This window comes from Emys orbicularis, chromosome 2 (assembly GCF_028017835.1).
Source record: "Emys orbicularis isolate rEmyOrb1 chromosome 2, rEmyOrb1.hap1, whole genome shotgun sequence".
Classification (NCBI taxonomy): Eukaryota; Metazoa; Chordata; order Testudines; family Emydidae; genus Emys; species Emys orbicularis.
This window is the reverse complement of record NC_088684.1, coordinates 260,003,052-260,020,995: the sequence shown is the minus strand read 5'-3', so window position 1 is coordinate 260,020,995 and position 17,944 is coordinate 260,003,052. Positions and strand designations below refer to the sequence as shown.

Genomic DNA, 17,944 nt, shown 5'->3' with positions numbered 1-17,944 from the left:
CTTAGTCTCCTCTTTTCCAAGCTGAAAAGTCCTAGCCTCTTTAATCTCTCCTCATATGGGACCCGTTCCAAACCCCTAATCATTTTTGTTGTCCTTTTCTGAACTTTTTCTAATGCCAGTATATCTTTTTTGAGATGAGGAGACCACATCTGTACGCAGTATTCAAGATGTGGGCATACCATGGATTTATATAAGGGCAATAAGATATTCTCTGTCTTATTCTCTATCTATTTTGTAATGATTCCAAACATCCTGTTTGCTTTTTTGACTGCCGCTGCACACTGCGTGGACGTCTTCAGAGAACTATCCACGATGACTCCAAGATCTCTTTCCTGATTAGTTGTAGCTAAATTAGCCTCCATCATATTATATGTATAGTTGGGGTTATTTTTTCCAATGTGCATTACTTTAAATTTATCCACATTAAATTTCATTTGTCATTTTGTTGCCTAATCACTTAGTTTTGTGAGATCTTTTTGAAGTTCTTCACAGTCTGCTTTAGTCTTAACTATCTTGAGCAGTTTAGTATCATCTGCAAACTTAGCCACCTCACTGTTTACCCCTTTCTCCAGATCATTTATGAATAAGTTGAATAGGATTGGTCCTAGGACTGACCCTTGGGGAACACCACTAGTTACCCCTCTCCATTCTGAACATTTACCATTTATTCCTACCCTTTGTTCCCTGTCTTTTAACCAGTTCTCCATCCATGAAAGGATCTTCCCTCTTATCCCATGACAACTTAATTTACGTAAGAGCCTTTGGTGAGGAACCTTGTCAAAGGCTTTCTGGAAATCTAAGTATACTATGTCCACTGGATCCCCCTTGTCCACATGTTTGTTGACCCCTTCAAAGAACTCTAATAGATTAGTAAGACATGATTTCCCTTTTACAGAAACCATGTTGAGTTTTGCCCAACGAGTTATGTTCTTCTATGTGTCTGACAATTTTATTCTTTATTTTTGTTTCAACTAATTTGCCCGGTACTGACGTTAGACTTACCGGTCTTTAATTGCCGGGATCACCTCTAGAGCCCTTTTTAAATATTGGCGTTACATTAGCTATCTTCCAGTCATTGGGTGCAGAAGCTGATTTAAAGGACAGGTTACAAACCATAGTTAATAGTTCCGCAATTTCACATTTGAGTTCTTTCAGAACTCTTGGATGAATGCCATCTGGTCCCGGTGACTTGTTACTGTTAAGTTTATCAATTAATTCCAAAACTTCCTCTAGTGACACTTCAATCTGTGACAATTCCTCAGATTTGTCACGTACAAAGGACGACTCAGGTTTGGAAATCTCCCTAACATCCTCAGCCATGAAGACTGAAGCAAAGAATTCATTTAGTTTCTCTGCAATGACTTTATCGTCTTTAAGTGCTCCTTTTGTAACTCTCCTCTTTTTTCTGTTTTGAAAATGATAAATGAGTTACAGACAGCTGTGTGTTCACACATGCTCGGTAGGGACTTGTTAAATCGGATAAAGAGGTATAAGTTTGGGCCACACTGTGTATGATGGGAGATATGTTGTAGCTTCCTGCTCCCCACAATACACCGGCAGAGGCGGCTGCCATAATATGGGTGGGAACTCTATAGGAGCACCTAGGAAGATGAGGCGGCGAGGGATAGCTGCAGCACTGTAGGCCTCAGAGTGGGTAGGTGGATGGGCACTTTTGGGACTGAGCCTATAACACTAACATTTGTCCTGTATGTCAGGCCATTTTTTCAGTAGCGATAAAAATGAAGCACATCAGCCACTGAATCACCAGTGCCATATCCTTCAGCCACAGGATTTTTCTGAGAAGCATTTCATCTGAAAATTGTTCTTTCTGTAGGTATATAGTCATGTGCCAGTGCTGTTCAGAATGGGTGTGACATCACCAGTGGAATGCAGGATGATATGAGCCAGGGGTGTACACAGAGGGGTGGCAATGACTCAGTTGCATGCTCCCCCTGTCTCTATGGAATCCCCTCTACACAAAAAGCTCATGCTGGGGATTCCCCTGTTTTGGGGGGCATTTTGGGTAACAAGAGATCAGCTGCTTTATGTAGCATGTGTCTCTGGAAAGGATGCCTACATTCCAAAACAATTTACTCTTGAAAAATGGCCCTCTAAATGTTATAATTTAACATATGCACCACAAGTGGGATGTGACAAACAAGAAACAGGGGATCATCAGGGGGAAATGCACACTGTTGTATAGAAAGTGATAAAGAATGAATGAAAGAGTCATCACTGGAGCTAACCTTAATGGTCATAAGGGGAGAGAGTTAGTAAATGCTTCAAATGGTACCATGGAGATATGGACGTAGGAACACAGAAGGGGAAACTATCTTACAGTATGGCCAGACATATGATTTGATAGTCAATAATACATTTTTCACTAAGAAGGAAGAACATCTGATTACCTATAAGAGTGGTAATATGAGGGTGCAGATAGATTACTTCCCAATAAATCAAGTTGAGCTGAAGAACATCAAAAATTGTAAGGATAGCCCAACAGAAAGCATTGCAACTCAACACAGAATGCTGGTTCTTGACTATGGATACATATCATCCACGAGAACAAAAAAGTCCACAGCAGTTCAGAAAACCAAGTGGTGGAAGCTTAACTAACTTAACAAGTAGGTTAAACTGAAAGTGTTGGAGAAGATCACTTTAGAAGGGTTAAAAGAAAATATGAATCAAGGGTGAAATCATATTGAAAGCAAAATTCAAGAACGTGCAAAGAGCCTGCTTGGTGAAGTAAAAGCAAGAGTCTTTTTCCCCAATGAGATTTTGTGGCAAAATGAGAAAGTTCGAGAGCTGTGAAAAAAACGAAAAAAATATTTTAAACTTTGGCAGGTGATGCTCCAATATCAGGATTTTCAGGAGTAAAAAGAAGACAAAAACCTAGTGAAGAAAGAGGCACTAAAGCCAAAGCCATGGAAGGCTTATATGCCCATCTTGAAATGAAGGAGGGAAAGAAAGAAATATATAGCCTGGCAAAGACGCTCAATCAGAGAACTAAAGACATTGGTGAGATAAAGGTAATTAACGAGGAAAGTGCAGCAGCCTAGCTACCCAGCCTATGAGAATAAATGGATTGAAGTTCAAAACTATGGATTTTTTATCTTTGAATACACAGTTTCTTTTGAAGCTGCACACCAAGCAAATCATCCCTCATGTCAACAGAGTTCTACAAGATTCACATAAACAAACAGAGAAACTGAAAACAAAATCAAGTTCTATCTGTGATCAAAGTGAGTTAAGTACCAAAAACACATTTCTCAAAGTCAAAACCCATGATAAATAAGCTCAATTGTTTTCCTCCTGGGGACATAGGATTCACAAAAATGCCCCCAAAGTGATATGGACTGCTCTAGTGCATTTTGGGTACATCTACACTTACCGGAGGGTCCGGCGGCAGGCAATCGATGTTCTGGGATCGATTTATCGCGTCTGGTTTAGACGCGATAAATCGATCCCGGATCGATCCCGGAAGTGCTCGCCGTCAACGCCGGTACTCCAGCTCGGCGAGAGGAGTACGCGGCATCGACGGGGGAGCCTGCCTGCCGCGTCTGGACCCGCGGTAAGTTCGGACTAAGGTACTTCGAATTCAGCTACGTTATTAACGTAGCTGAATTTGCGTACCTTAGTCCGAAGTGGGGGCTTAGTGGGGACCAGGCCTCAGTGTGTGCTCTTAAAAAAATGACAGAGCTCTGAAGTATTTCAGAGATATGAAAGATTCCTGCCTAGTGCAAGAGGAACCCTGTTGTACTCTCTTAATCACTGCTTCACCTCAAGCTGGTGTCTCTTTCTTTCTTTCTTTCTTTCTTTCTTTCTTTCTTTCTTTCTTTCTTTCAGAAGGACTGGCTGTCAAATGCAGTTTTATTGCTAACCTAAAGACAAAAAGCCAAGTAATACAATTCTTTAAAGCTTTCGGTAAAAATGAATTTATGTTTTAAAATATGCCTTTTAGATTTTTCTTATGTAATGTGACTTGGGCAGCTATGGTGTTTGTATAATATGAATTGTACAATAATTCTTTCACTACTGCAGAGTATATAAATGCCTTCTATCATACCTGACTGTGGTATTCCTGTATAAGTAGTTGTACTCTTTCACTGAGAGGAACAAAGTGGGGTAAAGCAAACTTGAGTCTCCCAAGAAGAGTTCTCCTTCAGCTATTTTATTTCTTGGCTTTATCAGGCTGCTCTTATACACTGTCTCTCATGTTCCCTTGTTCCTATGGGCCTGATTATTGAAATACACTAAGGGCAAGATGCTAAGAGATGCAGCAGTGAAATTGCAGGTAAGGCTAAGGATTTAAGTCACTTTATTTACCTTCACAATTCTGGGCTGCTCCAGGGGCCCAAGCATCCCCTAGTATAACTTGGACAACAAAGTTAAGGCAGCCTGTTCCTAGCTGCCTGTGTGCAGCATTGCTGTACAGAATCTCTGCAGCGCTATGTATTGCAGCCTTGCACCAACACCCCTGGCTCACCCCCGCCCTTTGCACACCTTCTGTGAAAGGGCATTTCAGGGGTCCTTGGAAGACATTTTCCTCAGTTTCTGCACTGGGGAAATTTTTCCCTGACTGGATCCAAAGTTCTAGAGTCACTTTGTAAAAACATGAAGGACTATAACCTGGGGCCATCGGGGTTCTAGGCTGCTGATCCTTAGACTAGGTTTCTGCTGGAGGACTCTGTGGAGCTAGGCTCTGCAGAAAGTACCAGCCAGCAGGGTCTGAGTGGTGGACCCTCACATGCCACTGATTGGCTGATGCTAGCATTTAAACCAGGAAGCCATCAGTGCTTCCACTCCAGACCTTGCTTGCTATAGACCCTGGACTCTGGCTTCTGACGCTGGTCCGTCCTTAACTTTGCTATTTGCTCACTGTCTATTACCTGGTGTCTGACCCTGATATCTTGACCCAGCTTGATCCCAACTGTGCTATCTGCCTGCCTCCTGGTGCCTGAGCCTGACTTCCTGGCATCCTAACCCAGCTCACTCCTGACCCCGCTACTCGTTTCCTGACCACAATTTAGCAGCTGACTGATACACACAAGCCACCCATGGCCTGGCCCTGACACCCTTTATGCCACTCTGGCCCTAGGTTGGCACACTAGAACAGGGGTGAGAATCTCACCCAAAGAGAATAAATATATCATCATAAGTCAGTGATACTAAAAGGTTTCTAGATTTGTTAAAATTAACTTTTTTCTCCTGTAATGATGAAAATTTAAAGATTCCCAGTGATTCCATTCTAGTGTTTTGTAAATTCACCCATCATTGTGGTACCTGAGAACTGTACAGGGGGTGGGCTGATAAAATTATTTCTCTCCAAAGGCCTAATTGAAGCCTACTGAAATCAAAGAGAATCTTTCCATTGACTTTGTGGGGCTTTGGATGGGCTAATAACATGATCTGACTCCTTTGAATCTCATGTTTCAGAATAGCCTAATACAGGAGAAATGATAGAAAAAGAGCAAAGCATCATAAAACATTAAGCAATACCAAAGGGGGAAGAAAAAAAAAAGAAAGGGAATAACTGATCAAAAACCATAAAAAGGTAACATGCTTTGCATTATGAAATACTAATACTAATATATATCTGGAGAAGCTAAACCAGCTCCAGCTTTTATTTCTCTCTCAAGTCCACAGAAGACTACGATTTCAGGGCCAGTTTCTGCAGTGGTTGTTCATATTATTTGTTATAAACTTTTGCTCTCTTCTTGAGTTCCTGAGCAGGGCAAACTAGCTTCTCCACTAACTATAAAGTGTTGCATGGTGCAGAATTGAAAATTCAAGTAATAAAATTTAAGGACAGATTGGACCATTGGATCACATTAGGGTTACCATACATCCGTATTTCCCCAGGCATGTCCAGCTTTTCAGTTGTTAAATCGCCGTCCGGGAGGAATTTTTAAATATCTAAAAACGTCCGGGAAAATACCAACGTATGGTAACCCTACCGTGAAAGTGATGCGGGGCTGAGCGGGGGGAGTGGAGGCCGCTGGGGTGAGCCGGGCAGGGGCAGCAGGGAACACTGGCAGGGACTGGGTTCACTCCTGGCCTGGCATTGCGGCGATGAGCAGAAAGTCGCAGCCCGGCCCTTATCAGCGGGCGGCAGGTGGGACTGGGCCCCGGGCCCTGCACTCTGGCTCCATGGGTGCCAGGGGGCAGTGGCAGTAGGCGCCTCCTTCTCCTGCGCCACACGGCAGGGCCGGGAAACACCAGCAGCAGCAGTAGTGCGGCCTCTCCTGCCCCATGGCAGGCTATGCTCCCCACCTGCCCCTGCTGCTGCGGAGGCTGCCGCCACCCTGGACTCGGGCCACCCGGCTCCCCCAAGCAGCGCCTGGCTCCTTGCGTCTCTCCGCGGTGGTGCCCCCCCGTTCTGCGTCCTCCCGGGCAGCCGCAGTGGCTGGGGAGCCCAAGAGGAGGAGTGGCCCCCGGGCAAGCGGGGGAGACTCCGAGGGAAAGAGGCTGCTGGCCCTGGCGCAGCCCGAGCACTGGAGACTGACAGGTACCTGCCCCTACCCCATCCCGGCACCACCTGCCCCCCAGCCCAGTGAGTGTTACCTGTCCCACCAGCCTCAGCGCCCTGCCCCACATTGTCAGCCACCCCAATCTCACTGTGACACCAGCACCCCTTGGCAAAGGGCCCCCTGATCTTCACAAACAGCTGTCACCACAGGCCTGACAAACTCACTGCACCCCACACGTGTCTTACAGGGCACTTACCCACAAAGAGGAACATGGAAGGGATCTACACAAGGCTGGTAACTTGTCAACAGTGAGAATCTTTGTGAGATGTGTGCATGGGTAATATTGAAGGAATAATGTATTACCTTAAAAGTCTACTTTATAGACTTGGAGTAGAAATTAGTCACCAGGGGATAATGGCCTTTTGGGGCAAGGGGGATTTGTCACCCTGCCTAACCTGGCTGATGATGCAGTGCAAGGCTCAATTGTTTAGCTTTGCACAATAGTAAGACTTTGAATGGGACGTCATCAGAGGCAATGGCAAACAATTGAAACACTTTAAAGGTAAAAAAAGAAACATTACAAAAGGACTGGGGTTCCCCCTGTGTGCAAACAGAAATAAAGGTTGTTTTCAGTATAACACAGAGGAGGGAGTAGCACTCTGTATCCTTTCACTGAGGAAACCCCTTGTGAAACAGGGCTGCTTTCATGAATGTTTGAATCCTGGTGTTTGGGAAACCAGCCAACTCTGCAAAGACTGAACTTTGTGGGGAGAGGAGGAACCTAGTTCGAGATAAGAAAGATAACTCTTGATAAGTGTAGGCCAGGTTCACATTTTATGATTTTGTTTTATATTGTAATCATTTGTTTCCATCAATCTTGTTTCTAGTTAAATCCTCATTCTTAAATAAACTGTCTTTTATTCGAGCGGTGAGCCAGCAGCAGGCGGGGCGGGGGGAGAAAGGCCAGCAGCAGGCAGCGGGGGTTGAAGATGCAAGCGGGAGGGAGCCACCAGCGGGTGGGCAGACGGGGGTGAGGAGGCAAGAAGCGGCGAGCCGGTGGCAGGCGGGGGTTCTTGGGGCGGGCATGGGGGTTTCTGGCAGGGGAATGAGGAGGTGAGTGGCAGGTGGGAGGAGGCGAGCGGTGGGGGACTGAGGAGGGACGCAGCAAGCCAGCAGCAGGCCAGAGGGTGAGGAGGAGTGCGGTGGCGGGACCGAGCAGGGAGGGGGTGGAATCTGGAGCAGAGTGGGGGCGGAGCGTGGGAGGAGCAGGGGTGGACTGTGGGCGGGGCCGACACCTCCTGTGGAATGTCCTCTTTTTTGAATGTTCAAATATGGTAACCCTAACTTAGTCTCACCTCTGGAATTAAGTGACATATACCCAGATGAACCTAGCAAGTGACCTGTCCCACATGACGCAAAGGAAGCTGCAAAGCCCCCAAGGACCCTGCCAATCTGACTTGGGGGGAAATTCCTTACTAACCCTGCATAAGTAAAGTGATGGCCTATTTAAAAAAAAATCAAAAGTTGGGCTAAGCAGCCAAACACTGCGTTACCCGCAATCTCTTGGATCTGTAAATCTGGACTGGAATTCTCGCCAGAACAGATTTTCCTCCCAACACTTTCAGAGCTTCCTTCTTCTCATGGGGTGAAAGCAAAGCTCTTCTGAGGTTACTTCAATACTTTCACCTCTCATCCATGCCATAAGGAGGAAGTGAGGAGGAACAAAAATGATAAAAAATATTAAAAAGTGAACCAAACATTTCTAAACCACCTGTACATTTTAGATCAAATCTGGTTAGAGCTTTGGGCAAGTGTTCTGGTCAGCAGTAACTGTAAATTAAACTAGTTTCCCTTCTCTATTAGGTCGCAGTTCCCATGGTTTTTTTGTTTTTTGTTTTTGTTTTAAATTGGGTATGCTTATAGCACCTCTACAGGAGGGAGCTGAGAATGCCAGTCCTAATCTCCTTAAAGATAAAGAAAAAACCTTGTGAAATATGATTCCAAAGAGCCAGCTCCCAAAAGTCACTGAAACTGTACAAATTGTTTCTTCTTCCTGCATTTTCACAAGACTCATTTAACAGACCATGAAAGCCCAAATGAATCAGCTAATCATTCAGCAGATGAATAACATGGATCATTCCTCTCACCTTCCTGGAAATTTCCATTACATTTGAATTTAGAATTATTGTTATTATCTGTGTTCTTTAATGGTGCCTTGTGATAAATAATTGGTGCCAAAATCAAATCATCTGGTTTAGTGAGGTATTTTTTCAGGCTGATATTCTCATCTCTTGCATCTTGTTGGAGTAGAACTTGATATTTTTTAACAAATTATCACAGGCAGTTATTCTTCCACTACCTTATGTACAAAATCCAGACTAATGGCAATAGCACTTCTGAGATCTTGCATGCTTGATTTTAGCCCACTATTATGTGATGGCAAACTATCAGCACTGAGCCTGTCTCTTTCATTTCAGATCAACAATGCACAATATGCTCTTTAGGGGGACTGGAAGTGGTCTAAACTGCAACTTCTTTCCAGCTATTTTTAGGCGAAGTTGCAAGATGGCCATAATGAAGAGATCAAATGTTAGAAAAACAACAACAATCCATGGACATTATTTTGTACCATAAATAACCTCTGTTTTCCATTATTATAGGTCTGCAAATAACAAACACAATATATGTACAATAATAAAAGTGAACATTTTAAAAAATAGGTATCAACCATTGTAAATTCACTCTGGCTCATTTAGGACAATTGGGGGATTTTCAGCAAGAATTATAATACATAAATCTGCAAATTAGGTTCCAGATTTGATCTTTTTCTATCAAACTTTTCCTCTTTAAAAAGAACAACTGTTTCTGGCACTGACAAAAGAGTCCAGAACCATTTCTCACAGTTCCCTGAGTCCTGACATACATTAGGGGTGCAAGTCCATCAAGGTGCTGCTTGCCCTCAACTTCCATGGATGTCAGTGGTAGTTTAGGGCACTCAGTCCTTTCAGGATTGGACTCCAGCTGCTCAGCAATTTAAGAAATAAAGCTATTTGCATGCTCTGCTCAGATAAGTGTTTTTAGCTAACAACACTCGAGTTAAAAAATAAAGGAAATCAAGTGAAAAGTTTGTGCTTTGTTAGGTTATGGCTTTCATAAAGGCTCTGAATTCAAGAAACAAGCAATGCTCATCCGTCACCAGGCAAAGTACACTATGACACATATAATATGCATTGCACCCTTTAGCTGAGAGTTGTTGCAGGAAACAAATGAAAGGGTGCACATGCACAGAAAGTCTTCCAGATCTGGAAACAGAACTTGTGAGCCCTGGCTATTAACTTCTGCTATAGCCACTACCCAACATTTCCTCCCTGCAAAAGCAATGTTAATATGTGTCCATACTCTGGACAGCAACAGCCTTCACTGAGACCCCCAGTGGTAAATTATTCCTGTTAGAAACAGAAATGAGCAAGTCACCTGGAATAGCCCTCAGCAGCTCCTGTAGGCCGAGAACATGTGAATGAGCCTCTCCTGGGCATTTGGGATGACCAGAGCTGTGCTAAAAACTTTCTACCCCATGCTGCCCATGCTCTGGGTGAGTTTTCTGATGCACAGGACATTGCCAAAAAAAATGTCCTAACCACTTTTAAACACTCTGATTTCCACTGCTTTCTGATTATCTCAGTCTTCCAATGCATCATCAAGCTGTATGGAGGGAGCTGCCACCTTGATAGTTAATTATTCTTTATTTTATTTAAGGCTTTTGTGAGCTGTTTTAGTGATTTATGTTAGTTACAGCAGCTTGAATATCTTTTATATTACACTGCAACGCTGCAGGTCTCATTGTTTACTGGAGAATACAAATGTGACCACCACTGCTCTCACCTTAGCAATTCTAGCTAGGCTATAGATGCCACAAGTGCCTCCACAGTGCCCAGAGCAGCATCACAAGGAGAAAAATCCGGCCTGTTTGCACGATACTTTGTGCTCATGGGTTTGTTTGAACAGCCATCTTCCTCAATCATACACATCAAATAATAAAACCACATGCTTTGTGCTACAAAAACAACTTAGACAAAACATGCTTTCTGTAGTCCTGAGTGCCCCAGGCTAGGAACAGATGGGAAATGTTGTTTTTGCGAATACGGCAAAATGCAATTTATTTGCCTGTTCTACAAAGGTAAAGGAACCAATAACAAACAAGAACAAGTAAGGGAAGGGCAGGCTCCTTCGTGACAACATACTGAGACAAACGTCAGCACTCCAGATGTGTTAGGAAAGTTAAAAAGCTTGGTCCAAACTGAAGCATAGAAGTGAACAAATTCATATTAATGGCCTGATCCAAATAGCCTGATCCAAAGGACATTAAAGCCAATGGAAAGAATCCCTTTGATTTTGATGAGCGTTAGTTCAGGCCCTAATTGCACAGAGCAGTCAGGAAAATGGTGCCAAGTTATATAGAAATATCCCCCAGGAAGGCACTAAACCTGCACCTGTGGAGAATGCAACAAGCCCAGCAGCTCCATTCAGTACAGCACATGCATATCTATTAAGAAGGAGAAATAATCACCAGACAGGAAGTGTGGCTGGGGAAGCCAACCAGTCCCATATCCTGTCTCCTAAAAAGTACGCGGAAAAGGCATAAAATTCACACAGCCCCAGGCAGTGCCTCTCTTAATTTCCTAACCTGTGCCTCTCTCTAAAACCCCTGTGGAGAGGGAAGTCCCATAGTGGGAAACGGCCTGGGTTCCATTATTTATTCTGCACATTCTTGTCACCCAGGCACCAATAAGTTTGAATATTTGTTATGTGACCCTGGAGTATGGAGTTCCTCACAAAAGACAAACACCTCTCTATGCACCTGTGCTGTGGTGGCACAGGGCCATCATAATACGGCAACTACAGTAATCATCTTACAACAAACAATAAGGCTGTATTCCTCTAAAATACTATAGATTACTTAAGCACCAGACAATTGCTTGTAATAATTATTATGACAATATAGGTAAGCCGAGACATTCATGATTTCAACCAGAGACACCTCCCTGGTAATTGCAGCTCTACTAGTCATCTAGGCAACCAGGGTTTAATCTGTTTGGCAAAGAAATGCATCTTTCTAAAATTTACTGAATTTGTGCTTAATCATATTTCAGCATGGAGGGAACTCCAAAAGAATGGGAAATCTACCAAGAAAATTCTGCAAATCTCATTCATAAGCTTTGGGGCCTAAAACTGCTTTGATACTGTGAAAACATAGGTGGCAGGAGGTAAGAAGGGAGAAGTGACATGGAGAGGAAAATGTATCTACCTAGCTGAGAGGATGTTGTTTCCTTTGTATCTGAAGGGGCCATGTGTGGAAAAGGGGAATGGGCCCTGGAGTAGAGGGAGGAATCAGGGAACAGCTGCTCTAAACAGCATTTTCCCAGTCTTTATGCATTCCTAACATCTGCATAAAAACCAGAGTAGCTAATGCTGCCTAAAGGAGTCTTATCTCCACTTCTGTACACTTTCACTTCCAATGAAGGGTTTAGAGCGCTATTGGAACCACGCACCGCACCATAACAACTCTAACTCAGGAACCAACCCAGACAACAAACCTCGATGCCAACTCTGCCCACATATCTACACCAGCAACACCATCACAGGACCTAACCAGATCAGCTACAACATCACCGGCTCATTCACCTGCACGTCCACCAATGTTATATATGCCATCATGTGCCAGCAATGCCCCTCTGCTATGTACATTGGCCAAACTGGACAGTCACTACGCAAGAGGATAAATGGACACAAGTCAGATATCAGGAATGGCAATATACAAAAACCTGTAGGAGAACACCTCAACCTCCCTGGCCACACAATAGCAGATGTAAAGGTAGCCATCTTACAGCAAAAAAACTTCAGGACCAGACTCCAAAGAGAAACTGCTGAGCTCCAGTTCATTTGCAAATTTGACACCATCAGATCAGGATTAAACAAAGACTGTGAATGGCTATCCAACTACAGAAGCAGTTTCTCCTCCCTTGGTGTTCACACCTCAACTGCTAGCAGAGCACCTCACCCTCCCTGATTGAACTAACCTCGTTATCTCCATACTGATTTATACCTGCCTTTGGAGATTTCCATTACTTGCATCTGAAGAAGTGAGGTTCTTACCCACGAAAGCTTATGCTCCCAATACTTCTGTTAGTCTTAAAGGTGCCACAGGACCCTCTGTTGCTTTTTACAGATTCAGACTAACACGGCTACCCCTCTGAATCTGAGACTGTAACTTATAGAACTCTGGGCTATCCAGGGAGTAAACACAGAGAAATTCAAAAAATTACTGGGGAATGAGGTTTTCCTTCAATTGGCTTAAATACATGGTGTTTGTAAAGCTAAAAGAAAAGGAGACTGTTAAAGAAATTGGACGTGTACACCTGAAGTTTAATGAAAACCCCATTGTGCCCAATAGATAAATGAGTAATTCATCATTTTGTAAAGATTTCACCATAATGTTGCCGAAGACATCTGCCATGCAAGTGATAGCTATGTAAAGGAAGATTATCTTGTGCTTCTAGTTTTCCTGACGAGATCTTTTTTTGTTTCAGTTTTGTTTATAAAGCAGCTTTGCACCTCTCTCATAATCACTTGGCCTCCTTTTGGAGTTCAACAGCATAGCCCAGACAACTACAAGAAAAGCATCCCATGAGTCATCCATGCTCATAAACACTAACATTCTGCAAATTACACAGGACTATGGTGTTGCAGAAGCTGTAATGCATGTGAAAATAATCCTAACTCATATGTAATTGCTTTCTCAGCAAAGCCCATTGTTGAAGTAGTGCTCTTAAAAGAAATATTTGCTATAACATCATAATAAACCAAAGTTACTTTCTGAATTGCCTCACTGCAATGGTCTTTTAATGCAAGGGTGGTTATAAAACAATATTAACATTCAGGTTCAGACAATAAGTCAGAGAGACTAAAACTAAAGTAAACCTTGAACATTTAAATACTTTGGAATTTTAAAATCCATTTATGAGCACCCTACTGAGGCAAACATTTTCTTCCTTATAAAGACAGTTCTATATAGAATATTTTCAATAATAAATATAGTGTTATTTTCAAAATAGCTTACAATATATGGAATTAAAGAGAACCATGAATATTTATTTTTATATAATACCAATACTAATACATATATATATATTACATACACTCTCAAAATGCAGTGCTCATTAGCTCATAAAGTTAGTAGAAGCAAATTTTACAGCATAACCTCAATACATATATCGTTTACCTTTAACTTCATATAATGCAAGGTAATTGTAAGTACTAATACATTTTGCTTCTACTAATTGCACTAGCAAATGTGCACTATTATTTTAAAACAGTATATTCCCAGACGTATGCCATGAATTTACTTTTTTTTTTTTTTGGAATTTCCTTGTCATTTTTGTTAGCTGAATCCCTCTGAAATTTTGCAGTGAACTCAAATTTGTAAATTGTCCTGGACACTGCAGGAAGACTGACAAGACACCAGGACTTTGGTTTAACTAGTCCACAGCTTTATTAATATAATACATCTGGGCACAATCCAGCAATAACTTCTCCGGTGAAGGTCAACCTTCCTTTGGTTATTTGTACAACCTGGGGGAGGGCTGCATTCAGCCCCTCCATGCCTTTAACCTGTTCCCAGAACCATTGCTGGGACCCCACTGCACTCCTCTCATATAAAGGTTGAGGGAAAGGGCAAAAGAGGTGGTCTCCTCACTGTACCAGACATTAGGAGCTGTAACCCCATTCCACACTTCTTTAATTACATTGTTGGCATCACTGAAACTTGGTGGGATAATACACATGATTGGAATTTTGGTGTGGATGGGTACAGCTTGCTCAGGAAGGATAGACAGGGGAAAATGGAGGAGGTGTTGCCTTATATATTAAAAATGTACACACTTGGACTGAGGTGGAGATGGACATAGGCGACGGAAGTGTTGAGAGTCTCTGGGTTAGGCTAAAAGGGGTAAAAAACAAGGGTGATGTCATGCTAGGCGTCTACTACAGGCCACCTAATCAGGTGGAAGAGGTGGATGAGGCTTTTTTAAACAACTAACAAAATCATCCAAAGCCCAAGATTTGGTGGTGATTGCTTTGATGAGGAGAAAGCTCTTATTCAAAACCAAATAGCTTAAAAAGCAGAAAAGAGAATTCAGACATTTACTGGCTTTTTGTCCACTTGCTTGAGAATGTTGCATGGGTGTGAAAGTTCCTATTTAAACAGAATTTCTATTAAAATTTCAAGAATAAAAATAATTTGTTCATGACTGATTTTATATATAGTGACATCATGGCAAATCTTATCAGTTAAACCATAGTATGCTTAAAATCAGTCATGAGCTCACTCTTTCCATTCTAGCTATTTCCACAGAAAATGAATCTCTTACACTTACTTGTGGTGCAATTCTTGAACTCGATATCATCTATTGCTGCTCCTCCACCTAGGTCTTTGGCACGAATGCCTTCAAATATGACTTCAAAATTCCTCAACTTCCCCAAGTGCAATTCTGCTTTCCTCCATTCATCACCAGGGTTCCCAGACTCAGTCCACACTTTTGAAAGGCCGTTATCAGTCTGAAGATGAAAGGAGATATGTATAGTAAGGTATATATAAAGCACAGATTGCTAAATTACTATTGTGTGAAAACAAAGGGAAGACGCTGGGATATGTCCCTTGATACTCCAGTATTATACTGAGTTTTATCAATAAATGTTTGACACATGCTTTGCTGGCATAGAGAGGAAAAAAGAGGAAGAGACTATCATACAAATCACATAAACATCTATAATGGATGGAGCACTAATACACAAATTACTGTGTGTATGACCAAACTTCAAAGCAGTGTATGTTGTTATCTTACTCTTACACACACATGAATCAGCCTGTCTTATCATTCTGAGAATACCCACTGTGATACTTAATGCTGGTTTGTGTAAATGCAAGTGATCAAAAATGTCAGCAGCAGTACATTTGACTTTATACCCCACTCAGGTACAGTCTTTGTGTTTAGAAATATATTACTGGTTACAAGGCTATTTCTTCAATTTTAAATATAGGGGATCTCTCTCAAATTAGGTACAATTTTTTACAATTGTTACCATGGTAATAAATGTAATAAGAAAACTAACAAAGATAATAAATCCATAGGTCTACCCTATATGCGTTAAATGGAAACAGTAACATCCTGAATTACAAGTGTGCCAATGTACATAAAAAATTAGCCTCAAAAGCCTCTAGTTAAATCACAGTATGCAAGCCAAGCAGATGTACAGCATACATTATGCTTAGTATTTGAATAGAACATAAGAACGGCCATACTGGGTCAGATCAAAGGTCCATCTAGCTCAGTATCCTGTCTTCCAACAGTGGCCAATGCCAGGAGCCCCAGAGGGAAAGAACAGAACAGGTAATCATCAAGTGATCCATCCCCTGCTGCCCATTCCCAGATTCTGGCAAACAGAGGCTAGGACACCATCCCTGCCCATCCTGGCTAATAGCCATTGATGGACCTATCCTCCATGAATTTATCTGGTTCTTTTTTGAACCCTGTTGTAGTCTTGGCCTTCACAACATCCTCTGGCAAGGAGTTCCACAGGTTGACTATGCGTTGTGTGAAAAAATACTTCCTTTTGTTTTAAACCTGCTGCCTATTAATTTGGTGGCCCCTAGTTCTTGTGTTATGAGAAGGAGTAAATAACACTTCCTTATTTACTTTCTCCACATCGGGTCATGATTTTATAGACCTTTATCATATCCCCACTTAGTCGTCTCTTTTCCAAGCTGAAAAGTCCCAGTCTTATTAATCTCTCCTCATACCGCAGCCGTTCCATACCTCTAATAATTTTTGTTGCCCTTTTCTGAACCTTTTCCAAATCTAATATATCTTTTTTGAGATGGGGCAACCACATCTGCATGTGTAACGTCAACAGACCCCGGTTGTTGGCCAGGAGGATTGAACTGGGGATCTCTGGAGCTTAGTGCATGAGCCTCTACTGCATGAGCTAAAAGCCAACTGGTTGTTAGCTAAAGCTGTAGAGCAAACTCATTAATCTCTCTATCTAAGTGGTCTCGGTGCCACTAGATGGGACAGAACATCACACCCAGGAGATGTGTGGGTTACACATGCAGTATTCAAGATGTGGGCGTACCATGGATTTATATAGAGGCAATATGATATTTTCTGTCTTATTATCTATACCTTTCTTAATGATTCCCAACATTCTGTTTGCTTTTTTGACTGCTGCTGCACATTGAGTGGATGTTTTCAGAGAACTATCCACAATGACTCCCAAGATCTCTTTCTTGAGTGGTAACAGTTAATTTAGACCCCATCATTTTATATATATAGTTGAGATTATGTTTTCCAATGTGTATTACTTTGCATTTATCAACACTGAATTTCATCTGCCATTTTGTTGCCCAGTCACCCAGTTCTGAGAGATCCTTTTGTAGCTGTTCACAGCCTGCCTGGGACTTAACTATCTTGAGTAGTTTTGTATCATCTGCAAATTTTGCCAACTCACTGTTTACCCCTTTTTCCAGATTATTTATGAATATGTTGAATAGGACTGGTCCCACTACAGACCCCTGAGGGACACCACTATTTACCTCTCTCCATTCTGAAAACTGACCATTTATTCCTACCCTTTGTTTCCTATCTTTTAACCGGTTACCAATCCATGAGAGAACCGTCTCTCTTATCCCATGACAGCTTACTTTGCTTAAGAACCTTTGGTGAGGGACTTTGTCAAAGGCTTTCTGAAAATCTAAATACACTATATTCACTGGAGCCCCCTTGTCCACCTGATTGTTGACCCCCTCAAAGAATTCTAGTATGTTGGTGAGGCATGACTGGTGAGGAATATCAATATTATAATTCCTCATATAGTAAAAAATGACTTGAAAGTATTTTTGTGAATAAAATCACAGAATCCATTTACTACGATTGGTGGATCTGTAGCTGTGACTGTTCAAACACCAGTTATTTATGAAAATGTTGTGGCCCCCAGATTTTCACACAGTTTAGAACGAATGGTTTTTCAGCCAAAAATGTATTTTAGAAGCTTTTATTTTGCCACGTACGAATGAAATGGGATCCATTTTATGAATATGCTAGGTATCAATTAGATTTTAAAGCTAAAATCTAACAAACTACATTTCCCAATTGGATAAGTGTTATAGCTAATATTAGAATGGAATCTAATAGGATATCCTTTTTTAAATTGAGTTCAAGAAGTGTTAGCTTACTATTTAATGCTAAAAGCTTTTCAGGTCACCTTTTAACTCAAATAATATTTCTTATGGGGGGTGCATTTGTTTATTCTTAACTAATCAACAATTTATTAACTCACCCAGAACCACGTAAGAATACAATCAATAGTTTATCAATCAAATGCAACCAAGTTCTTGGCATGTACTGAACAAACCAATACAG

At 41.9% G+C, this 17,944-nt stretch overlaps 1 protein-coding gene across 1 annotated transcript in view; it reads right to left on the bottom strand.

The window, feature by feature from the left end:
* MALRD1 (MAM and LDL receptor class A domain containing 1) overlaps positions 1–17,944 on the bottom strand; it is a 378,194-nt gene that overhangs the window by 118,388 nt on the left and 241,862 nt on the right. Inside the window, exon 19 of the mRNA XM_065399653.1 lies at positions 14,903–15,083. Coding sequence (XP_065255725.1) covers positions 14,903–15,083 — 181 coding nt within the window. The remainder of the gene's footprint in view (positions 1–14,902; positions 15,084–17,944) is intronic.